Source organism: Oryctolagus cuniculus, chromosome 8, assembly GCF_964237555.1.
Source record: "Oryctolagus cuniculus chromosome 8, mOryCun1.1, whole genome shotgun sequence".
Taxonomy (NCBI): domain Eukaryota; kingdom Metazoa; phylum Chordata; class Mammalia; order Lagomorpha; family Leporidae; genus Oryctolagus; species Oryctolagus cuniculus.
In genome coordinates, this window is record NC_091439.1 from 87,839,569 (window position 1) to 87,865,522 (window position 25,954).

A 25,954-nucleotide genomic window follows, 5' to 3' on the forward strand; every position below is an offset into this window, starting at 1 on the left:
GTGGGCGCTGTGGTGCAGCAGGTTAACACCCTGGCCTGGAGCGCCGACATCCCATATGGACACCAATTCAAGACCCAGCTGGCGCCGGATTCTGTCCCGGTTGCCCCTCTTCCAGGCCAGCTCTCTGCTGTGGCCAGGGAGTGCAGTGGAGGATGGCCCAGGTGCTTGGGCCCTGCACCCCATGGGAGACCAGGAAAAACACCTGGCTCCTGGCTCCTGCCATCGGATCAGTGCGGTGCGCCGGCCACAGCGCGCTGGCCGCGGTGGCCATTGGAGAGTGAACCAACGGCAAAGGAAGACCTTTCTCTCTGTCTCTCTCTCTCACTGTCCACTCTGCCTGTCAAAAAATAAAATAAAATAAAATAAAAGTCAAAAAAAAAAAAAAAAAAAAAAAAGACCCAGCTGCTCCACTTCTGATCAGCTCTCTGCTGTAGCCTGGGAAAGCAGTGGGGGATGGCCCAAGCCCTTGGGCCCCTGCACCCACATGGGAGACCTGGAGGAAGCTCCTGGCTCCTGGCTTCGGATCAGCACAGCTCTGGCCATTGCGGCCACTGGAGAGTGAACCATCGATCGATAGACCTTTCTCTCTCTCTCTCTCTCTCTCTCTCTCTCTCTCTCTCTCTGCCTCTCCTCTCTGACTTTCAAATAAATAAATAAGTCTATTAAAAAAAATAAATCCTACAGGACAAATGAACAAGGATCTTCAACATATAAACTGCAAAGAAATAAGGAAAGAAATGAAAAGAGATGTTTAATCATATTTTCAAGAGGAGTGAAAGAATCCAAACGTAAATAGCAGAGGGCACAGTAAATAAGACAAGCATTCCCATGAGCTGAGAATTATTAAAAATGGGTTATGGGGTACATGGGGGTTTATTATACTAGTGTTTATTCTTTTATATATATGTTTTAAATTTTCTAAAGTAGGAAAAATTGTTAAATAGTGCAATATCCAAAGAAAAAATACAAATGGCCAATTAAGCAAGTGAGCTAATATTCAGTATCATTAGCCATCAGGGAAATGTGAGTCAAAATTGCAATAAAATTCCACTTTACACCCACTAGGAAGTCTGTAGTCAAAAACTCAAAAAATAGCAACATTCTCAAGGTTGTAGAAAAGCTAAAACCCTCACACATATTAGGTGGCACTGCACAATGGGGTAGGCACTTTGGAAAACAGTCCAGCAGTTCCTTAAATGATTAAACACAGAGTTCCCATATGACCAGCAAATCTGCTCCTAGATATGAAACCCAAGAGAACTAAAAATAGATGCTTAGACACATACTCAAACACAAAACATTTAGGACAGCATTATTCATAACAGTGAAAAAAGTAGCAGCAGCCCAAATGTACATCAACTGATTAAAAAATGTGGCATATTCATACAATAGAATATTATTCAGCAATAAAAAGGAATGAAGTGGGAGTCGGCATTGTGGCATAGTAGGCTAAGCCTCCACCTGCAGTGCTGGCATCCCATAAGGTTGTCTGTTTAGGTCCCAGCTGCTCCACTTCTGATCTAGCTCTCTTCTATGGCTTGGGAAAGCAGTGGAAGAGGGCCCAAGTTCTTGAACCCTTGCACCCACATGGGAGACCCAAAAGAAGCTCCTGGCTTTGGATCAGAGCAGCTCTGGCCATCATGGCCATTTGGGGAGTGAACCAGCAGATAGAAGACCTTTCTCTCTGTCCCACTCTTTGTAACTTTAGCTCTCAAATAAATAAAAATATTATTTAAAAAAAAGTGACTGTGAAAGGGCTCACAGCTAATAATTTTTTAAAAAAAGGAATGAAGTATTGAAACAGGTAACAGCATGGATGAAGCTTGAAAAGATTATGGTAAGAAACCAGCCACAAACAACCCTAGAGTAAACGATTTCACGCATGTGAAATGTTCAGAACAGGTCAATCTACGGAGACAGAAAGAACAGTGACCTCAGAGGGCTAGGAAGGTGGTAAATAAAGAAAAACAGGAAGGAGGCTGACTCCCAGAGAGCATGGGCTTTGTCTTGTTCTAAAATGGACTGTGGGCATGGTCACATAACTCCGAATATTCCAGAACCCCATGAACTGTGAAGTTAAGTGGGTAAATAACTGGATGGCATGTGAATCCCATCTCACTACAGCTGTTACTTTGATGAGGAGGATGATAAGCAGCAGCCCCAAAAAGTGACTTAATAATCAGGAAATCTTTCCTTCTTAACTAAGAAATTCAGAGGGATGGTGTTTCTAACTGCAGTCAGTGGGTCAACAGCAACATTAAAGACTAATTGCATTCTTTCTGTCCTAACCAGCAAAGAAAGCCACTTTACCATCAAGCTGGGCCCTCAGTATATTGTTCCAGCTGTTGCCCAACAACAAATATAGCCACACCTAGAGGAGCAAGAGTTGACTCTTTTCTGGATCTCTCTGAGAAGAAGGAAAGATTTCCAGGAGGTTGGGCAGCAGACTTGCCCTCACTTTGCATTGTCCAGGACTGTATCCTATTTCATGCCTTAACCAATCACAGGCCAGGAGAGAGGAACCACGGAAGCTGGTGTAGACCAAAAGCCTTTAACTGGGGCACTGGAGAACTATACCCTGAGGACCACATGAGGGCCCCTCAGTGATACAATCAGAATAGGTAACCCAATGTCATCTCCAGATCCCTATTACACACTCATTCTTTTCTAAGAAATGACTAATTTCCCTATCTTCTTTCTCACACTATAGAAGAAAAGCATACGTCTCACTTATCTGCACTTGACATGGTAGAATGTTCTGGTATGTCAAAATCTCAGGGTCACCAAACACAGGGCATTTTGAAATATCAGAGGAGGTACAAGAAAGTAAATTACTACGATAACTAGCAACCAAACCATCTACAAATCAAGTGGGTACCAATCCTTTGCTTTTAATAAAAATTGAAGAAAGATCTAATCAAGTTGTCAGCCGATCATTAAAATAATTTCTAGTGATCTATCATAATTGATTTTTGGCTAAGAACTCAGGAGGAGTTTGGAGAGACTAACAAATTCCTTCCTTTCCCATCTACTTATTATGTGAACAAATTTCATGAAGTTTACATCTAGACAAGTGAAAAATGAGAACAGAATTGATGTCGTCTCCTCTAGCAATAAATAATATGCATCCTGCATGAACCAATTGAAGGGGAAAAAAGTTCATCCATCTTAGTAGGAGACGTTTTCCCACTGAAGCTGTACTTTCTAACATTTAACAAGTATTTATCAAAAATTCAATGTATTTATGTTGTTTTGCTCAGCTGTAATAACTCAATCCAAAAAAATTACTTAACACTTGGAGCCTTATGTTCACAGGGAACATTACAAATGGTTTAAATTACAGTTATATACATATTTTGTTGCTGAGATGTATCATAAGGTGATCAATAAAAGACTTGCAAGCACAAAAATAAATTACATTAGGATGACGTCTGTGGGAAAATTGTATCAGATATGAAAGTTTCAGGAGAAAAAGAAAGAATGTGTATTTTCTACAGTTATAGATGAGTTTGTATTTTTTATAGATGCTGGAAGGAATCAAATTGCTAAAGTATTCAGATTCTGTTGGATGCACTGAAGACGGATTTAACAGCTCTATCCTAAAATGTCAATGTTTTCCACGTGCAAAAAATCATCTCTCTGCAATTCCTGTATCTTTTGATTAAAAATTTTAAACACACTATTTTAAATGTATAAAAAGGTACTTGGCTTTCAGAACTATTTTGGGGATATATGAGTAAAAGAAAACCACGGACTTAAACCAAAAAAATTCATCATGGAGACTGAGGAAGGGGCCTATCTCTTTAAAGGGTATGACCGTGAGAAAGAATGCAGGAAAACCATTAGGACTCTTTGAGAAAGGAGGGAAAAGGACAGAGGACGGAAGGCTTCATAGGTAACCAAGGTCTTCCACCCACCCATAGACACACTGGAGTTATTTGCTACCTGCCTCCTGAGGTTCCCAGAATCCATCACAAACCAACAAACAGGAAGTAGGAGAGTCATCCTGCCACTATGGGGCCAGGGCAGTGAACATGAACCCAAGCACTAGGGACAAGGTTCTTGCCAACGTGTTGCCCGATTTCTAAGAGAGTCTGAGTCCCAATGAATATGTTTCTTCCAGTTTTACCTCCCAGCTCTCCCCTTTCCAATAGCAAAATTACTCTGGCAGGCTAGGTGCGGAGTGCACACACAGTCCCAAACTACCTGCAATTACTGCTTTCTTTGGGCCCCATAGTTTGGTGTCCAAATCTGTACCCGCACCATCTAGCATTGCAGCCTCTAGCCACGTGGGGCTATTTAAATTTAATTAAAAAGAGATAAAATTTAAAATACAGCTTCTCTTTCACACTAGCCCCAATGCAAATGCTCAGTAGCGACATGTTGTAAGTGGCTTTGAGCACAGGTAAGAACTCTGACACCAGTTTAATATAAGGGGGTCTTCAAAAAGTTCATTAAAAGTGCATATTTTGAAAATAAGGATTTCAAAAATGTTTGCACCAAAATAAACTTAACTTTTAATTCCATTTTCCACAACTTCTGAAGCATGCTCATGTTTACCCCAGCTTTCATTGGCAGTTAGGGGACCGGGGTCCCTCCCAACACAAGAGAGGGCAGACTCAGGGCCTAGCTCACATCTACCTGCCTGCATCTCCATCTTCAGATCTAATCTAGACAGACAACTGGGGCAGATGGAAAAGGCACGTAACCGTGAAGGATTGAAAAGAAAGAGATGCAGTCTTGCCACATGAACCAAAGTGGAGGAGTGAAAATAAATATTAACTATAAAGGAACTGTAGGCAATAAGGTGTTCATGAGCCCTAAATGAATGCATCCCAATACGCACCTCCGCAATGCTTACATGCACCGCTGGTGGGATAGACTTTACCCCGCCTATTCCTGACAAAAGCAGACGTGAGCACAGAAAAGACCATTTCAAGCAGCATTTCCCAAGTCAGACACCTACCAGCTGTTCACTAACTCCAGACAATAGGATGTATCTAATTAAGATGGGGGGGGGGGGTGGCTATTCCACTAAAATGTTTTTGATTTATTTTTTATTGACCACCTGCCTATGATAGAAAAAAAAAAGAAATTTTAAATATGTACAATTAGAAGGAGATAAGACTCAAACTCTTTGGCAGAGGTGTTTAGATTTGCATTCAACTCTTTCTCCTGAATGCCAGAGCTCACTGCCCCCTTCTCTGAGCAGCACTGCTGAATACTGCAATTATGTTTCCTCTTCTAGTCCAATGCAGGCTGCTCTCTGCAGCCCCTGGGGAATGAATCAATCAGGCTGTTGAAGGCATAGACATTGCGCTATCTATTTTGGCTCTTTCTAGCCTTTTGTTGTTAGTTCCTGTTTCTTTGTTGTGTTCCAACCAGGTGAGTTGGCCAAAGAGCTGAGTTTCCAAAAGGTGAGATGTCATTCCATTTGGGCGGTGTAAGTTGAACATAGTATCGCACCTGTTCAAGAATGGATCCACTCAGAGAGCCAGGAGACAGCAGTTCTCAAGACAGGACAAAGTACAGAATAGCTTCACGGTCAGGCACACACAGAAACCGTAACATCCTAGCTCCTCACTTGTTTGCATGTTGTATTACACCAACACTTCAGAATAAAAACTGAGATGTTAGTGCAGGGGATGTGGAGCAAAGAAACTAAGGTGCATCTATAACAGAGGAAGAAAAATACTGAGCTTAGGGAACCTATCGAAAAGCAGGGCTATGTGACAACCTTACCCTCACACTCAAGCTACTTCTGACACCTACATGCAAAATCCTTAAGATGAGATAAAGCAATAAGAAATAAAATAAACCACTCAGTTGCAATTTCTAAGACCTGTTCTAGGTATGAAAAGATAAGCTATGACAGTAGTCCCCGAAGTTCTTTTCAAAAAGATCTCTTTGAACCACATTTCTGTTTCTTGGTTCTCTCTCTCTCTCCAGCATATCCCTAGAGTTTCCATACAATTCTCACACATAAATATTTTGGGCTTGTACTAACCAAAATTACATGAACCCTTCCACCCAAGATATCCTGAAGATACTGTTCTTTCCTGCCCAATCCCCACCTGTGCCCTTTTGCCTGTTGTACCAAACCCCTTCCAGTTCCTATGTTCCTCAAACCCTAGTGTCATCCATAATCCCTCAGCCACAAAGACTCTACTGAACCTAGAAAACACACCTTGAGAAACATCAGCATTGGCAAGACATGTAACTTACCTCACATTCAAGCACTGACTTGCCAACACTCTGCCTTCCAAGGACAAATAAGCTGAGGTGTGATTTCCTTTTCCTAAAAGTAATCTTTGAGGGTCTCAACGAATAGAAGTAAATTCAATGTCCCAAAGAAACTTCCATGCCATGGGGAAAGGAAAGTTTGATTGACAGTCAGGACAGAGTACTATAAGGATAGGGGAGGGATTAAACATTTTATTTCCAATATCACAAAAGGAAGAGAAGGACACTGTTGCCCTAAGAAGGCTGGAAATGAGAACAGCTCTGTCCGAATAGAACCTCAACCTCCTACACATCCCCAGTGCCATGGTTCACTTACTCTGCTCTCGCTCCTCATGGCCAGGGGAGCCGCACATCAACTCATTACAGATGACCTGAAAAACGTTGGGTCCTGTAGACCTTGAACTCCTTCTTTCTAGCCAATACATTTTCAGTTTCTATTACAGATTGTTTTCTCTTTCTGCTAGTCATTTATCAAAGGAAAATAAATGAAACAAGAACTAAGTACCCATGCAATGTTCCAGACAAGCATTGCAAGAAAACAATAAAGCACTCCATTTCAGAACGTATTAACATCTAACCCACTGCCACTGTTAACTTCACCAGCTCCTCTCAAATTACCCAAAAGGATGACAACGTGGCCCGAATTCATCAAACATGCCCATGTTTGGGGGCCATTATTCTCAAACAAGTGAAGCTTTATTACAGAGTGAAATGTGTCCAGCTAACTTCCCTCCCCAACATTAGGTAACAGCAAGTGAACATGGACGCTAGCTCAGAGGCACAAAGGCTGCTGGCCGCAAACATGAACTGTGCTTCAGGTGGGTAGAAGACACAGGTGTCGTTGCACAGAGATGGGCGATGGCATTCCATGGAAGAGTCAGAAATCGGAAAGTCGAAGTATAAAGTTCAGTGAGGGCTGGACAGAGGTAGTCAAGAGACAGGAGGCCTGAGCCCAACAATGCTTTCTCCAGCAGTGAGGATGAGCCAATCGAGCAGATGCTAGCTCTCACTTAAGACTTAGGAATGAAGCCAGGTTGCCTCCAAACACCTCTAGCCTTGTAGAGAACATCTGCTCCTTTCTCTTTGGCCAACATGCTTTCATTTTTAGAACTGCCCTCCTCCACAGGGTGGTGTGATAAATCACAAGGTTTCTTCTGCCCCCAATGAGACTAAAATTAAACCTGGGGAAATAATCCTTAAGTCAGAAGCATCAGAATTTTCCCAAGAGCTATTGCTGGAAATGCTACCCCAAAACTGATAGTTTTTATCTGGGACCATGAGTTGTTTGAACTACGTAAACCAACTTTTCCATCACAAAGAGGCTACCTGGGGATGTTGCCAACCAACCTAGAATAAAGCATAGTAGAGAGAGATGGTGTGCAGAGAGGAACACATGGATGCAGCTGTGTCTGAAGCTAATTTTATGCCCTTGGACTTTGGGTTAAGAGAGCCATAAATCTCAGGCTTTGATTAAGCTGGTTTGAGTTGAGTTTCCATTTGCACAAAAGAGTTCTCAAGGATGCAATTTTCACATTCCTTCTGCTTTGTTCCCATCTTTGAAAAATAAACTTTGTCCTGGTTGTGCCTGGATCCCACCTCCACATCCATCCTGCTCCTTCTCCATGTTCCTCACCCATTGTCTGCTCACCCTGGTAAAGTGGTAAAGTTTACCCTGGTAAACTCTTTCGCTCCTGTTGACAAAAAAAAAAATGGGTCTCCTTTTCATCTCATTACACTCCATTCACTGAAAGCACATTTTAGAAAATAGTTTTAATCACAGGGTTTGAACCAAGTAGTCTTCTTTTCACTTAGATTTGCCTCTTAGATGTGTCTACACGGCCACATGCTCTTCACACACATTATCTTAATGGCTACAGAATGCCTCACGTCAAGTAAGTAAGTCTATGATTTACTTAAACACTCCTGTAATAGAGACATTTAGATAACTTCTTATTGAATAATATAAATAATACCAGAAAGAACACTTCTTTACATACAACTTTTCTTTCTTCTAAATGAATTCCTCAGGGCAAATTCTCAGGAGTCTCATCAAAACTGGGTTTGATCATTTAAATTTTTTTCTAATATGCATAAGCTGATACCCCTTTATTGGTTTAGTTTTTATGTAGTTATTACCAACAATGATTCACCTCAGTATATTTGCTGCTTGTATTTTCTCTTATGTGAACTCTCTATCCTTATTCTTAGCCAGCTTAGTAACTAAAATTTGGTGTTATTCTTTAATATTCGCATGAATTCTTTTTTAACTACCAAGTGATTCTTTATAACATTAAATGTATGAAAATATATATTCTGTTTGGATTTTTTTTAGTTTTACACCACTCAATTTTTTAAAAATTTTGTCAAAACCATCTCTATTCCATCATCCTGTAATAGCCAATCATTCTAAAACTGAGTGTGGGAGAGGGTGTTTGGCCTACTGGTTAAGATGCTCACAACAAATATGAGAGTGTCTGGGCCTGATTCAAGGCTCTAGCTACTGACTCTGGCTTCCTGCTAATGCAGACAATGAGAAAAGGTGGTAGCAAAGATGGCTCAAGTAATTGGGTTCCTGCCATCCACCTAGGAGACCTGGATTGCATTCCTGGTCCGTGTCTTTGAGTCCCCAGACACTGTAGGCATTGGGGCAGTCAGACCTCAGAAGGGGAGAATACAAGTTTCTCTCTTTCAAATAAAAATATCTATTAAATAACAAATCAACTGTTGGTCTTATCTTTTCATTGGAGAACTGTGGGGAGCAACTCGGACTAGACTAAGTTACTGGAATTAAGACTTATTCTATGCATCTGCTCTCCCACAATATGGCGCTGGGAAAGGAGGAAACAGCTTCTACACAGCTGCCTCCAGTTCAACCAATAAACTGTAGGACCTGCTCCTGATTGGAGGAGAGCAGCATACTCGGCGTGTGGGTAGCAGAGTTGGGATTGGTGGAAGAGGACTATAAAGGAGGAGAGAGACAACATGCACCAGTAACACCTGAGGAACATCTGAGCAGCCCCCGAGAGAGCCGGCCGGCGGTGTGCCGCTCCCCCGCGGAAGTGGGGAAGGTGGCAGGGGGAACTGCCCTTCCACGGAGGTGGAAGGGTCGGTAGCCAACCTGGGAAGAACCAGCAGCAAACCCGGGGAGGGCCAAGCGGACAAAAGAACAGCGCAGGGTCCTGTGTCGTTCCTCCACGAAGAGGGGGAGCGACAGAGAACATTTCAATTAATGGCTGTGAAAATTGTCCTGACTCCACTGAAGCATAATTTGGTATGTGTGTATGCAAGTATACTTTTTTAAGAAAATGTAAATGATGCAACTCATTCTATTAAGTGTGTTTCTAAGGCACAAGCACTGAAGAAATAATTCAAAAGTATGCAAGCACTTTAAGCCCAGTGTTGCTGAAAATCCCTAAATACTGGATTAGTACAAATACTGACCCATTAAGTGAATAAAATGACTTGCAGTCCACCCCTCACGAATGATGTAGATCCATGCAGAGTGACATAAAAAACACATCCATTAAACAGTATTAAGCTTAAAAGAAGGGTTGCTAAATAGTATGCATACTGTGTTGCCTAAGTTCCTTCATTAAATGCACACATATACATGACACACTCATTCATAGAAAAGTCTATACAATAAATTCATCTATTATTTAGTACTAATTATTTTGTTTAAAGAATGATGGAGATAATAGAGTTTTTGTTATATTTCTGTTTGTCTGATTATTCCTTTTCCTCTATAACAGGCTGGTATTACTTTTAATAGAATAAGTAAAACAATAGGGCCAGCGCCGTGGCTCAATAGGCTAATCCTCCACCTTGCGGCGCCGGCACACCGGGTTCTAGTCCTGGTTGGGGCGTCGGATTCTGTCCCGGTTGCCCCTCTTCTAGGCCAGCTCTCTGCTATGGCCAGGGAGTGCAGTGGAGGATGGCCCAGGTGCTTGGGCCCTGCACCCCATGGGAGACCAGGAAAAGCACCTGGATCCTGGCTCCTGCCATCGGATCAGCGCGGTGCGCCGGCTGCAGCGGCGGCCATTGGAGGGTGAACCAACGGCAAAGGAAGACCTTTCTCTCTGTCTCTCTCTCTCACTGTTCACTCTGCCTGTCAAAAATAAAAAAAAAAAAAAAAAAAGAAAGAAATCTTAAAAAAAAAAAAAAAAAGAATAAGTAAAACAATATAGCCATTTTCATTTAGGAAAGCAAAAAAAAAAAAAAAGCTCTCATTCCTCAACAGTTGAGCTGATATTCTATGTTTTATGGTTTGGTTTTTTGGGGTTTCAAAATTAATTAATTTCTTTGAAAGGCAGAGAGAAAGAAGTCTCCCACCCATTGGTTGGTTCACTTCCCTAAATTCTCTCAACAGCCAGGCCTGGGCCAGGCTAAAACCAGGAGCAAGAACTCAACCTGAGCCTCCCACATGGGTGGAAGGAACCCAAGTACTTGAGCCATCACTTGCCGCCTCCCAGGGTGCACCTTAGCAGGAAGTTGGAATGGGAAGAGGCGCCGAGACTCAGTCCCAGGCATTCCAACATGGGATGTGGGCAACCCAAGTTACATCTAACTGCAGCCCACCCCTGGGGTTTGGTTTTTTTAGTATGTGTGCTGCCAAAGCGAGCACTGGGGTTTGGTTTTTTAAAAACACGACTCTTTACCTTTTTAAATTGAGTTTTTTTTAACTTGATAATTTATAATGCAAAAAAATTTGTGATGTCAAGGATCTACAGTACATATCCTTGACCTTTCCAACATATAATATATATCTATATCTATATCTATCTCCTTGACCCTCCCATAATAGGCACACCTTGCTGCTCACGGGATTTCTTTTATTATACTTTGCATTTATCTCCTGATTGGGATGATTGAAAAAATTCCCTCCTCCTCATAAATGAACCAGAAGAAGGAATATACAAAGATAGCTTTTTTCTTCAGCAGCTTACTTGATTCTTCTAAAGTGGCCTCCAAAGCAGCCACGGAACCTTCCACAGAGCTCTGCCCAGCAACACCTCTGAACACCAAGAAAAATGAGCAGAGGTCAGAGCTGTGACGTCTCATCTCCCACAAGACCCCAGGCAGAACGCAGTGACAGAGCTGGAAAGGCAAGCAATGGTCTCCGTTTCACAAGGCCCCTCTGCCTGCAGAATGTAACTCATTTGCCTTATTCCGGGGCCTGGGTAATCGGGAGCTTACAATTCCTCCCAGGGTTTCACCCCATCACCTCTCCGGCTTCAGTCAAACTGGACTCCTTTTAACACTGATGTTTCTTTGCGGACCGATCCTGTATCTTAAGGGCCTTTCGTTCCCCTCTCTCAAGTCTCAGCAGACTCAAACTGCAAGCTAAGATCAAAAGTGGTCTCGAGGGTCCGGTGCTGTGGCATAGCGGGTAAAGCTGCTGCCTGCCATACCGGCATCCCATATGAGCACTGGTTCGAGTCCCGGCTACTCAGTTCCAGTCCAGCTCTCTGCTATGACCTGGGAAAGCAGCAGAAGATGGCCCAAGTCCTTGGGCACCTGTATCCATGTGGGAGTCCTGGAAGAGACTCCTGGCTTCAAATTGGCCCAGATACAGCATTTTGTGGAGTTGACCAGTGGATAGAAGATCGTCTGTCTGTCTCTCTGCCTCTGCATCTCCATAACTCTGCCTTTTAAATAAATAAATAAACATTTAAAAAAAAAAGTGGTCTCCATCTGGGGAGGGCATTGGCTAGAAGGTGGAGATGTGGCTTGGGCTGCCGTCCAGCAGAGTGCCAGGGTTCAGGTCCTGGCTCCAGGCCCAATCCCAGCTTTCTGTTAATTCACACCCTGAGAGGTGGCAGTTGATTGTCCAAGTGCTTGGGTCCCTATGGCCCACATGAGAGAGGCAGACTGAGTTCCTGACTCGTGCTTAAAGCCTGGCCCAGTAGCAACTGTTTGAGGCATTTGAGGAATGAACCAGCAGATGGGTCTGCCTGCCTCCTTCCCTCCCTCCCTCCCTCTCACAAATGAATAAAAATAAACATCAATTGTGAACTAGTTTCCTGGGACAGGTGTTGCGACACAGTGAGTTAGGCCACCGCTCAAGATGCCCACGAGTACCTGGAGTCTGCTACTAGGTGTTCCAGGAGTACAGCCACTAATTTCAAGTTCCTTCTGTTCCCAACTTTTCATTCCATAGACCAAGCCCCCTCTAGGGCGCATCAATACAGGAAGTGTACCCAGGAAGAAATATCTACCTCTGTTAATAATTCTCTCCTGCTCACAATCACAAAACCGTGTCAAGGAGGCAAGATACAAAGAACAATGAAATCCGCTCTCCAGGGCAGACCCTGTTCCTCCCTGGCCCCTCCCCAACCCATCCAATTTCCCATTGGATAAAAGGAGTCACATAAATTTAATAAATAACCAATCTCAGGAGCTGTCAGGAAATTCAGAGGTCATGGCCCAAGCTCAAGGGCCGCCTGAATACTAACAGTAACTATTTCTTCTTCCTTCTTCCATGCATTTGGTTACAAATTCTCAGACTCTAAAAAACCCTTGCTAAAAGACCTAGCTGGGACACTAGAGGCTACGAACTTGTTTTACATAAAATGACTCAATGATTCTTTTAAAATTTTTCTGCCAGTTTTATATTTAAATGTCCCCTATCACAGAAACAAAGTTTTCCCAATGAAATTTTTTCAAAGTCAACTTTTCTTTAGACATGTATGATTCGAATTGCAAGAAAGAATAAGCAGGCTTAATCATTATTTGATATTCAAACATATGACCTTTCCCTTAGTATAAAGAACTTGAAAAAGAAAAACACAACAAGATAATATTGTAAGCTATCATAAATGAGTAACAGTTCTACAGGATATACATATACATGCATGAATGCAGAGTATATATATGCAATTATTTTGCAACTGTAAATAGAAAAATGTGGTGGGGGGGACAAAATGATATAATCTTTAAAAACACAAGATGGTGGAATGAGTATTTGGGTAAAATGGGTTAAGCCACTGCTTGGGATACCTGCACCCCTTATGGAGTGCCCATTCAAGTGCCAGCTACTCTGCTTCCAAAAAGGCTTCCCTGTACTGGGGAGGCAGCAAAAGTGCCCCCATATTTAGACCCCTGCTATCCAGGTGGGAGACCTGGATGGGGATCCTAGCTCCTGAATTCAGCCTAGCCCAGCCCTGGTTGTTGAGGCCATTTGGAAAGTGAACCAGTGGACGAAAGATCTCTATTTCTCACTCACTCACTCACTCACCCACTCACTCTGCCTTTCAAATAGACAAGCAAATAAATTTTAAAAAAATGCAGAGGGAACGTATGGTCAGACTAGAAAATTGAGATATATGATTATGCATTGCATAGTTTGAACAAATTAATACGGCTGCCAAGCTCAGTTGCATCCTCCTAATTCAAACGAAAGCATAAGAAATGTGTTTGTTAACTTAAAACATCTGTTCCTCCCACAAGACTACGAATAAGAATGAAATGCATATGGATTATTCATCAATAAAAGTACAAGATCTCTTCTGTTATTCTTCTCACACAAGTATTCCAAGAAGATGTAAGTTCTCAAATATGCAATTGGCACATCAGATCATGATGGACAACTTATAGAAACCCAGCAAGCAGAAAAGAATCACTTGAGGCCCCTACAGCCCCATTCTCACCATTTGGCACCAAAGGAGACAGAAGCACTCCCTGTGAAGAAAGGCAGCAGACACCCTGCAGTAGGGAGCTGCTCCCCACCCTCTCTGAGGCTCCCTTAGGGAGAAGCACAGTTCTCACCAGCAGCCACACAGTGAGAGCCCTAACAGAAGAGCCCTTGGAAATCACCTAGCGCGCCACCATCTCATTCCTGATTCTGTTTGTCTAATCTCAACTTAAATGTCTCTAGTTAAAGGCAGTTCACCACCTCTCAACTCATGCCAGCACCTCGCACAGCAATAATGTCTAGCAAAAAAAAAAAAATATATATATATATATAAAATAAGTAACTTTTAATTAAAAGTGAGCTCCCTGCTTAATAGCTTAGTACTCAATAAATGAACAGGGATTACAGGCATTTAAAAAAAAAAAAAAAAAAGCTTTCTTGGAGCAGGCATTGTGGCATGGTATGTTAAGCTACCTCTTGTGACACCCGTATCTCATTTCACAGTGCATGGTTTGAGGCCCGGCTCCTCTACTTCTGATCCAGCTTCCTATTAATACACATCCTGGAAGGCAGCAGATGAAAACGCAAGTATTTGGACCCCTGTCACCCACATGCGAAACCTGGATGGAGTTGCTGGCTCCTGGCTTCAGCCTGGCCCAGCCTTCAATGTTGCAGGCCTTTGAAGACTGAACCAGTGAATGCAAGACCTATCTTTATCTTTCCCTGTCTGTGTCTGTCTGTCTATCTGTCTCTCTCACCCCTCTCCCTCTTACTAGTTCTCTGTCTTTCAAATAAACAGACTTTTAAAAAAAGGATTTCTTAGATAAATAAAACTAAATAACTGTGTATCCCATCAAGAGATCAAGGGGCTTTGGGGAAGATCTAATGGAATTTTCTTATTTGTATTACAAATTTAGAAAGAGACATCACTTCATTCGAGAGACTGACTGCAGGCTGCATGGGTGGTAATTACAGAGCCGGGGTCTGAGCGAAGACGCCGTGCCCATTATCACTCACTCATTCCCAACCCAACTGCATTGCCATCCAGTTGATGTGAGTTCCTGCTCCTTGCCAGGCACAGTCCTGTGTTCTGTCATAGGCAGTCCATTGTCACATTAGCCCTATGAGGAACAGACCCCCATTAGGTATATGAGAAATGGAGACCGGCTACATCAAGTGCCCTGTCAGGCTAGACAGCACATATGTAATGAGACCAAGAACCCAAACACCACAGCCTACATCCTTCCACTACAAAAATAAAATAAGTAGGGCTGGTGCCGTGGCTCACTTGGTTAATCCTCCACCTGCAGCGTCAACATCCCATATGGGCACCGGTTCTAGTCCCAGCTGCTCCACTTCCAGTCCAGCTCTCTGCTGTAGCCTGGGATAGCAGTGGAGGATGGCCCAAGTGCTTGGCCCCTACACCCGCATGGGAGACCAGGAAGAAGCACCTGGCTTCTGGCTTCTGGCTTCGGATGGGTGTAGCTCCAGCCGTGGCGGCCACTTGGGGAGTAAGCCAATGGAAGGAAGACCTTTCTCTCTGTCTCTCTCTCTCTGTCTAACTCTGTCAAATAAACTTAAAAAAAATAATTTTATTGTAGTGCAAAAAATTTTTGAAATGCACGTATAGTTTACAGCAGAAAAAAAAGAAACAGTTCACATTGTTTCCCATCCTTGAAAATAATTTCAAAAGCTTGCTTTTTAAAAGCTAGTGCCCTGTGGTTCACGTTGTCAGCTAACGTATGCCAAGTAGGAAAATCCCCATACTCAACACCTTGGCCATAGGAAAGAAGCGTGGCTTTGCCGACCTCTGCCCATCGTAACTGCTTTTATGCTGCAGCTCTCTAACCGTCACAACAATCTTGAGATGCAAACAGTTCAGGTCCATTTCACAGATGGAAAAACGGAGGTGGAGACTCAAAACCATCCACCTCTAGGAAGAACTTAATCAGGCAGAAGTCTTTGCCACTCATGGTTCTGTGAAAGGAAAGCTACATTACATTCTTTTTATTTATTCAATAGCACTGGAAAAGAATGGAAACCATGTGAAAACTTTGAAATTAAAAACCGACGTTCCCGCTCCCCTTGGCTGGCCCTGACGCCGTTAAACACTGCCCAGGTAGCTTCCCCTCAGGCTCACCCTCTCCCACAGGGGCTCACGCTGTGAGTCCAGGGATGCCTGGCTATTGCGGGATGAGAAACACACCCAAAGGTAGATTGCTCGGTGTTTCTCATTGCATTTTTTGGTCCTTTCTGGTAGCTTCTGACCTAATGAACAGAAAGAAGGTGGGGAAGAGAGTGCTAACCAAAAGAGAAGGGAGACAGCTGAAAGTACGTAAGCGAGAGGAGGGTCCAAGTGGCTGGAGAACAATTCATCCCAAAATACAGCTGCAAGGCTTTGGAGCAGCCAGGAGTCAGGAAACACAGCACACTGGAGGGAGGAGATGATAGACAGACGGAAGTTAGATACACATAGAGACCTACACATAAGTATGTATTATACTGTACAAGGGTACTTCAAAACGCTCATGGAAATTGAATTACAAGGTAAGGTTTTTATGGTGCAAAAAAAATTTTGAAATCTACACAGTTCTTGTCTTACAGGCATTTTCAGTAAGCTTTACTTATTCACATATACATGGATTTCAACATGTTTGTCCCAGAATAAGTTTGTCTTTTGAGTTCACTTTTCCTAAATTTTTAAGGTACTCTCATATATATTTGTGAATATATGTATAATATATATTTTTATATATGCACATGCATATACGGTACTGTATGACTATTTTGGACATGAAGTGACCCTCTAAATGTCTCTCGCCTGTGTGCTGATTTAGTGCACAGTAGTGGGAGAGCCGCACTTCAATGGAAAGGGGTTAGCCAGGGACAGCTGGCTTTCACAGGAGGTCAGGACAGAGACTGGCAGAAACAACTGCACGGCAGGTGTGGCAGGCAGGGGGTGGGTTATACAGGACTGAGGTGAAATCCGCTAGTGTGTTCACAGAAAACAAGCAGCCGGGCTGGACTGTGGGAAACGGAATACTCCATAAAATACACGGCCAGACTGGACCTCACTCTTTCCCCAGAACTTGCTGACTGTAACTTTAGACGAGTGACTTAGGCTCTCGGAGTCTCTTCCTTATCTGTGAAGACAGCACCGAGTGTTCAACACACAGCAGGTGGCTCATAACCAACCTTTCCTCTCTTCTTCTTGGCCAGCAAAGAGGAACCTTTCACAGCAGACAAGCACGTGCCACACATCACACCACGGTGCTTCCCCTCACGGTCTTCTTTCCTCTATAAAAACTCTTCAAGGGCAGCCAGCGCCGTGGCTCAACAGGCTAATCCTCTGCCTAGCGGCGCCGGCACACCAGGTTCTAGTCCCGGTTGCCCCTCTTCCAGGCCAGCTCTCTACTGTGGCCAAGGAGTGCAGTGGAGGATGGCCCAAGTGCTTGGGCCCTGCACCCCACAGGAGACCAGGAGAAGCACCAGGCTCCTGCCTTCGGATCAGCGCGGTGCGCCGGCCGCAGCGCACCAGCCGCGGCGGCCATTGTAGGGTGAACCAACGGCAAAGGAAGACCTTTCTCTCTGTCTCTCTAAAGTGGGTTAAAGCCCTGGCCTGAAGTACCAACATCCCATATGGGCGCCAGTTCTAGTCCCGGCTGCTCCTCTTCCGATCCAGCTCTCTGCCATGGCCTGGGAAAACAGCAGAAGATGGCCCACATCCTTGGGACTCTGCACCCACATGGGAGACCAGGAAGAACTCCTTGCTCCGGATTGGCACAGCTCCAGCCGTTGCGGCCATCTGGGGAGTGACCGGCAGATGGAGGACCTCTCTGTCTCCACCTCTTTCTGTAACTCTGTACTTCAAATAAATAAAATAAATCTTTAAAAAAAAAAAACCCTTCAAGATATGTGCTATTGGACTCCACGTGAGAAACAATAGAGGTTCCAAATACTTAGGTAACCTGCCCCACATCACAGAGCTGGTTTGTAACAGAGGAGAAAGAATCAAAACAAGAACTGTCAAGCTACCAGGACCATGAATCCATCAGATCTAGCAGTTCCCTAAGCAGGTCACAAGACTAAAGAGACATAAGTATAAGAAGCCCTCACACTGTTGAGTTGGCCACCTGTCGCTCCCCCTCTTCGTGGAGGAACGACACAGGACCCTGCGCTGTTCTTTCGTCTGCTCGGCCCTCCCCGGGTTTGCTGCTGGTTCTTCCCGGGTTGGCTACTATCCCTTCCACCTCCGTGGAAGGGCAGTTCCCCCGGCCGCATTCCCCACTTCCGCAGGGGAGTGGCACACTGCCGGCCGGTTCTCTCGGGGGCTGCACGGGTGTTCCTTCAGCTAGATGTTCCCCATAGATGTTCCCGGTGCATGCCGTCTCTCTCCTCCTTTATAGTCCTCCTCCGCCAATCCTAACTCGGCTGCCCACACGCCGAGTACGCTGCTCTCCTCCAATCAGGAGCAAGTCCTACAGTTTATTAGTTGAACTGGAGGCAGCTGTGTGGAAGCTGTTTACTTCTCTCCCAGCGCCATATTGTGGGAGAGCAGATGCATACAATAAGTCTTAATTCCAGTAACTCAGTCTAGTCCGGTTGCTCCCCACAGCCACCAGCAGCACAGGTCTCAGTCCACACCCTCATGTGTTTAATATGGTCATTTCAGGGTAAAGCCAATGATTTGTCATTTTCAACACGGCCACCCCTCCACTGTGCTTGCTCCCCTGAGAGACCAACAAGCTTCAACAACCCCACATGCCTGCCCCAGCCCCTTCATCCATTAAACAGGCAGTCTGGACTCCTTATTCTCTGAAGCAACTGCCACCTCTAAGACGGAGAGCACGTGGGTGGGATTACCGAGTCTGCAACACCACCATTCTCACAGCCCGATCTTAAAGAGAAGACTCTCACCCACAGAGCTGCCGGGCCGGGAGACTGCGGAACAGCATGCAAGTGTTCTTAAAAACTTCTTATTTTAATTCAAAGTAGATAAACATTTGTTCCTTTGCCATTTTCCCGAGCAGGTGTGATGCCTTCCTTCACCACTAGGAGATGCGGTGATGAGTTCTAGGGAGAGTTAACTATGCCCCCACCCTATCATTCGCCATTTCCTTCAAGTGGAAAGAAAACTTAACATGGTTAAGAACAAATCCGAGAGCCGACTCTCTCTAGATTTTCAAGTTTTTTCCCAGTCTTTTATAGCTGTTTCTCCTACACTTAATTTGACAGCAATTTTTTAGTAACTCACCTCGGTGGAGTCTTTTTAAAGTATTCAACATAGTTTCCCTAGAAACAAGAATATTATTTCTTTCCACACTCCCACTTCAGCAGTTTAATTAAACTATAAGTCAGATTTTGTCACTCCTCATCTCTCATGCTCCCACCCAGCTCACTGAAAGGACAAGCTAAAGTCTGTCCAAGGACCAACATGCTCCACCTCCTGTGAGCTCCACCTACCTCCAATGGCCAAGCAATCTCCTGCCTCAGACCTAACCCTTATTTTTTCTTTTAAGATTTATTTATTTTTAGTTGAAGGAGAGAGATCTTCCATCTACTGGTTCACTCCCCAAATGGCCACAACCACCAGGGCTGGGCCAGGCCAAAGCAAGGAGTTTGGAACCCCATCTGGGTCTCCTATGTGGGCTGCAGAGGCCCAAGCATGTTAGCCATCTCAGCTGCTTTCTCAGGGTCATTAGCAGGGAGCTGGATGGAAAGTAGAGTGACCAGGTCTGGAACTGGCACTCCAATCTGAGATGCCAGCGATGCAGGTAGTGTCTAAGCTCTCTGCACCACAACACTGCCCAAGACCTCACACTTGTATTCTCCCCTCTGGAATTCTCTTCCTCTGAATGCATGTGGAGGTGCTCATATAACTGCCTCTTTCTGATATTTGTTCAAATGTCACCTTCTGCTGTAATTTGACCAGAACTTCAGTGTGTCCACCACAGTTCCCTGTGTAGAAATGGCATCCTCATTATGAGGAATTAAGAGGGTGGAAATTTAAGCAATGGCAGAGTTTAGAATTGGGGTCTTTGGGGGTGATGAGGATTAAATAAGGTTTTTGGAATGGAGTCCCCAAGACTGAGCCCTGGTGAGTGAGAGAGACCTGCCTCACAGGCACACACACGCCCTGTCTCTTGCTCTGCACCACCTCAGCAATCAGCCAGCAAGAGGGGCATCACCAGATTTGACCTCCAGAATTGTGAGACAAAAATAAATCTCTGTTCTTATACCTCACCCAGTCTGTGGTACTGTGTTCTTAGCAAAGAAAACAGATTAATAAACCTTTTCAGTAAAGCCTTCCCTATTGCCCTACTTAATTATGTATGTATGTATGTATGTATGTATGTATTTGAAAGGTGGTTGGGAACAGAGAGAGACAGAGATCTTCCATCTGCTGGTTCATATCCAGAGTGCACACAACAGGCAGGGCGTGGCTAGGCCAAATCTAAGAGGCTGGAACTCAACCTGGGTCTCCCACATGAGAGATAGGGGACTAAGTACTTGCTCTATCAACTGCTGCCTCCCAAGGTACACATTCGCAGGAAGCCGGAATCAGAAGTGGAGCAAGGATTCAAACTCAGGCACTCTGATCCCAAAACCCTAATTAAAACAGCCACCCTGATCCCCTCCCGAGTCTTCTCCATTCCCCTACCGTCACAGTGTTTTTCTCTATAGCACACCTTTGGGGCATTCTCTGCATTTGCCTTATGATCATCCAAGCTTCACCAAGGCAGGGAGTTTAATCTGCTTCCACAGTGATGCATCACAATGCCTAGAACAGCAGATCCATAGCTGTCACTCCATATTGGTGTCATAATAACCCCTATTACTGTAACACATGGATTATTTCTCTGACTGAATTGTGTAAGTACAGTACTACATTTGGGCTACAGAAGGTTCAGGAACAAACACAGCAGGGTCTTGGTAAACCAAGTCACCTGGAGGGTCAGGAGTGATTTGGTGCAAGAGCACACAGGCCACTAACCACAGACAGCTGTGGGCTCCAGGTTCCGCCAGGGCCTGGCATGGAGGAGCGCTTCTCCCTTGAACTTGATCCAGCTAACCTCCCAAATAACACGGAGCAAAGTCAACTCTGGAAGACAGTCCAGCAACTGTTCTTCACATACAGGTGGAATGAAGAGAGAAGACACGTTGTCTTGTTCTAGTCCACTCCTATAATGACCAATTACTGTTGGCCAATCTCTTCATCTCTGTCCCTCATTCTCTACTAGGAAAGGGGAGGGCTTAGAATAACACATGACCCACTTATTTCACTGGCCTATTAGCAGCACCGAGCAAATCAATAGCTATGAAAATACAGTGACAAATTATGAAGCACTCTATACAATAAGCAATTGTCTTCATATTAACAGAGATGACTGACTTGTCTATAATATCTACTATAACTCCCCAACCTGATGATGTAGTCGACAGCACTGCAACTTTAAAAATGATCCTAAAATGTATTAAAGTCTAAAAAGAAAGATTGTTTAAGAGCATGGAATGAGAAGGAGAAGGAAAATGGCTTTTTTTCCCTGATTCCTTAATAAAAAAAAAAGCAAAAAAATATTTAAATCTCCCAAGTAGTAACTAAAAGCTATAAAGTTCAGATTTAAGAATATCACTGTGAATATCTATAATTATCTAGGCTCTCAGATACTTCAGATAATTTTCATTTATTTCAATACCACGAGGATAATCCAAGATGACTTATTAATATCACACATGTCAATAACAGGTTGTGATGGGATTGAGCAAAGCTTTTCCAACCATCTCAGTTCTGTTTTATTACAGCATTTATTAAACCAAAATAAAAAAGTGGTGAAGAATGACTTGTCATACCATTTATTAGAGTTGATGGAGTGTAGACAATCTCTTCAATAAGGCTTTAACACACTGTTATGCACCACAGTACATTACTAATGAAAAGAAATGCATGAGACTTGCAGGAGCTTATCCCCCAAGGCATTCCGACATTAAATTCAAAATCAATTCTACCCTATATGGCAAAAGTTCAGAGACAAAATGCTAATTTGTTTGTTGTTTACCAACACTCAGGTTTCATTCAGAGCAACGATCAGACTACCTATTGGACCAAATTTAGCTTTTTTGGAAGGCGGGTCCAAAGGGAGAAGCCAATACAACAGGATAGAGACCCTGTGCCCTCTTCATATCTGACAAGAGGATGGGATCCCATTTTCTCTCCGACTGAAAGAACACAAAGGCCAGCCACAGAACACAGGCTACGTGTTGAGTGTTTGAACTTCGCTTCCATCACCCAAGTATTCAAGTGGAACTAATGCACTCTGGAAAGGTATTAAGTCATTGAGCACAATTGTGCCAGGATACGGGCTAATCCGCAAACTGTGAAGCAAAATCAACAGAGTTTACAAGGACAGGATCACCTCACTCACTCAGTAACCTCAATCAAGCATTTTACATTTAAAAAAAAAATACACCAAATATATTAAGGACCTACCGCCAACAAGGACCCCTGATAGATACAAGCACCTGTGGGGGAAAAACAAAACAAGAATTAAAAGGGATGCAAAATAAACCCAGAGGCCCTGCCCCTGCAGAATTGCTGCTAAAACTGCATCTACACGCATCTTAATAAGCAAACTGCTTTTTCCAAAATCTTAAAAGCTTGAGCATTCTCTCCCTGGGGAAAGAGCCCCATACACCAAAACAACATTTCTTGGACATCGATGAGGGAAAGCATCATTAAAAGTGATCGTTTGAATTTTAAAATAAATGTGTTTATGATGGCACACTATAAATACAGTACAGATTTTTCCTTTGCGACACATCAGGAAAGTCCCCATAATCCAGTCCCAATTTGCTTATCCAAACTGCTCCTCCACTCTTCACTTCCATAAATTCCCCAGTCCAGCCCAGAGACCAGCTTAGGATCTACAATATATTTCCATGTCCAAAGGCCTTTGTTCATTTTCGTTTCCAACAAGAGATACATTTGGTCTATTCAAGCCCCTTGAACTTGATCCTATCTCCTTCCTGAAACTCTACCAGCCCACAGGATTACTACCCGCTTCCCTCTTTGAGTTCATAGCACTTTGTGCCTACACCGATCACTTGTGAAATCATTCTTGGGTATTTCCTTGTCCCAGCCTTACCAATGATAGAATGCTGCATCCACTCCACCAAATACATAAAAATGTACAAGGGTGCCTTTTTAAACTGTATGGGAAAATTGAATTAAAAGAGCATGCTATTATGGTGCAAAAAAATTCAAAATTTGTACATAGTTTTTTTCATTATATGCACTTTCCATGAATGTTGGAGGATCTTCCAGGCGTGTGTGTGTACATGCGTCTGTGTGTGTGTGCGTCTACCCCTTTGCAGTTCCTGCTTCTTCACACAGATACCTAAGTATCTGATTAATACAAAACACCCATTTCACACTTTTTTTTTTTTTTTTTTTTGACAGGCAGAGTGGACAGTGAGAGAGAGAGACAGAGAGAAAGGTCTTCCTTTGCCATTGGTTCACCCTCCAAGGGCCACCGCGGCCAGCGCACCGCGCTGATCCGATGGCAGGAGCCAGGTACTTATCTGGTCTCCCATGGGGTGCAGGGCCCAAGTACTTTGGGCCATCCTCCACTGCACTCCCTGGCCACAGCAGAGAGCTGGCCTGGAAGAGGGGCAACCGGGACAGAATCCAGCGCCCCGACCGGGACTAGAACCCGGTGTGCTGGTGCCACAAGGCAGAGGATTAGCCTAGTGAGCCGCGGCGCCAGCCCATTTCACACTTCTAACAGATTAAATCATTTTATAGGACAGTGGTTTAAATGGTAGTTACTTGAGAATCCTCCTCTTGAGTTCATGACCCCCAATACACTCTTCTCCCTCTTTTCACTCAATTTTTCTTCCGATGGGCTGCTTATAAACTGATACATCTTTATATTTTCCAGTCATTAAGTACCAAATGAAAAACAACAGATGAATTGTTTCTAAATGGAAAAGAAGGCTGAATTTCAATGGGACAGAGTACATATTCTTGAACAACTAGCATATCAACAATTAAGACTCTAACATAAATATTTGAAAATAAAATGGCAAGCTTGATCTTAAAAAACATATGCAGATTCTCAACCAATTTTTGAGCAGCACAACAGGGGTTGATTTAACTGAGAAAGAGGTAAGCATTGTGCTACCCGCCACTCGCTCAAAAATTGAGGTTGCAAAACAGATAGCAACTGCACCACACCCCAAGGTTCATGTTGACAAGGTACCACAGTTGGCTTCCAGAGAGAGGAGGGCATATTTTACTGCAGTGCTGCCCTCTAACAGATGACTCATGAAACCTCAAAAATATTTCTCAGGAATGGGCCAGTCCACTCTCTCCACCAACAGTGAAAGGAAGGACAATCTTTAAAGAAAGTGAGATGACTGCTTATGCTGTATTTGAATCAAAGAACTCTGTAGGCCAATTTACTGAATTGACTTCCCTGCCCTTGACATTCAAATGAGGATTACTCGATATAAAACTTATGGGGGAAAATTTATAATTGACTTATTTTTCCTCAAGAAATCCTGTTCAAAAGGCAAAGTATTTCAGTCTACAGTACATCACAGATATATAAATATATATATGTATAGGTGTACATGTATATATATATATCAAATAATCTTATATATCTCAAATATATATCAACACAATTCATTTTCTAAATTATTTGAATGAGGGCCAGTGTTGTGGCACAGCAGGTTAAGCCCCTGTCCACAACTGTCCCAGCCACACCACTTCTGATAACGGCCTAGGTAAGCAGCAGAGGACACCCCAAGTACCTGAGCCCCTGCCACTGGAGACCCAGATAAAGCCCCTGGCTCCTGGCTTTGGCCAGGCCCAGTCCCAGATGTTGCAGCCATTTGGAGAATGAATCTGTGGGTGTTAAATAAATAAATCTTTTAAAAAATTTAAAAGTAAATTACTTTGGACATTTAATTTTTATGTTTTAAAAAAAAAGTTATCACAAAGATCACCATCACACAGATAAAATTTAACAAAATTAACCTTTCTTTTCCTTTCAGCCCATTCATTTTTTGATGGTTTAACCATGAAAACTTTGACACTAGTCTTTAATCAATAGATAGAATTCCATATGTATATCAGGGCCGGCGCCGCGGCTCACTAGGCTAATCCTCCGCCTAGCGGCGCCGGCACACCAGGTTCTAGTCCCGGTCGGGGCGCCGGATTCTGTCCCGGTTGCCCCTCTTCCAGGCCAGCCCTCTGCTGTGGCCCAGGAGTGCAGTGGAGGATGGCCCAAGTGCTTGGGCCCTGCACCCCATGGGAGACCAGGAAAAGCACCTGGCTCCTGGCTCCTGCCATCGGATCGGTGCGGTGCGCCGGCCGCAGCGCGCCGGCCGCGGCGGCCATTGGAGGGTGAACCAACGGCAAAGGAAGATCTTTCTCTCTGTCTCTCTCTCTCACTGTCCACTCTGCCTGTCAAAAAATAAAAAAAATAAAAAAATAAAAAAAAAAAATTCAACAGGATGTCTTGAAGTATATATAATTTTTATATATGATCTTTAAAATCAACAAAATTTAACTTCTAGAAAAAAACACACACAAGATTTAACCTTTAAAACTGACCTCTGGCCGGCACCACGGCTCACTAGGCTAATCCTCTGCCTGCGGCACCGGCACCCGGGGTTCTAGTCCTGGTTGGGGCACCAGTTCTGTCCCAGTTGCTCCTCTTTCAGCCCAGCTCTCTACTGTGGCCCAGGAAGGCAGTGGAGGATGGCCCAAGTGCTTGGGCCCTGCACCCGCATGGGAGACCAGGAGGAAGCACCTGGCTCCTGGCTTCTGATCGGCGCAGTGCACCAGCAGTAGTGGCCATTTGAGGGGTGAACCAACGGCAAAGGAAGACCTTTCTGTCTAACTCTTTAAAAAAAAAAAAAAAAAAAAAAAAAAAACGACCTCTGAGACACGCTTGGGATGCATTCACCACACACCAGAATGTCTCAGCTACTCTGCTTCCAATCCAGCTTCCTGCTAATGTGCCTGAGAAGGCAGTAGATGGTGGCTCAAGTAGTCAGGTTCCTGCCATC

General features: G+C 43.8%; 1 protein-coding gene and 1 long non-coding RNA gene across 4 annotated transcripts in view; both read right to left on the bottom strand.

Annotated features, from left to right (window-relative positions):
• The window catches only part of LOC138843549 (uncharacterized), a 33,185-nt gene extending 10,827 nt beyond the window's left edge, over positions 1-22,358 (bottom strand). Inside the window, exon 1 of the long non-coding RNA XR_011378387.1 lies at positions 6,560-22,358. This is a non-coding gene — a long non-coding RNA (uncharacterized lncRNA). The remainder of the gene's footprint in view (positions 1-6,559) is intronic.
• Positions 1-25,954, bottom strand: part of FRAS1 (Fraser extracellular matrix complex subunit 1) — a 499,229-nt gene that overhangs the window by 464,205 nt on the left and 9,070 nt on the right. For all 3 annotated transcript variants that reach the window (XM_051820195.2, XM_051820194.2, XM_051820196.2), the window contains exon 2: positions 22,365-22,396. In XM_051820195.2, the coding sequence (XP_051676155.2) occupies positions 22,365-22,396 (32 nt within the window). The remainder of the gene's footprint in view (positions 1-22,364; positions 22,397-25,954) is intronic.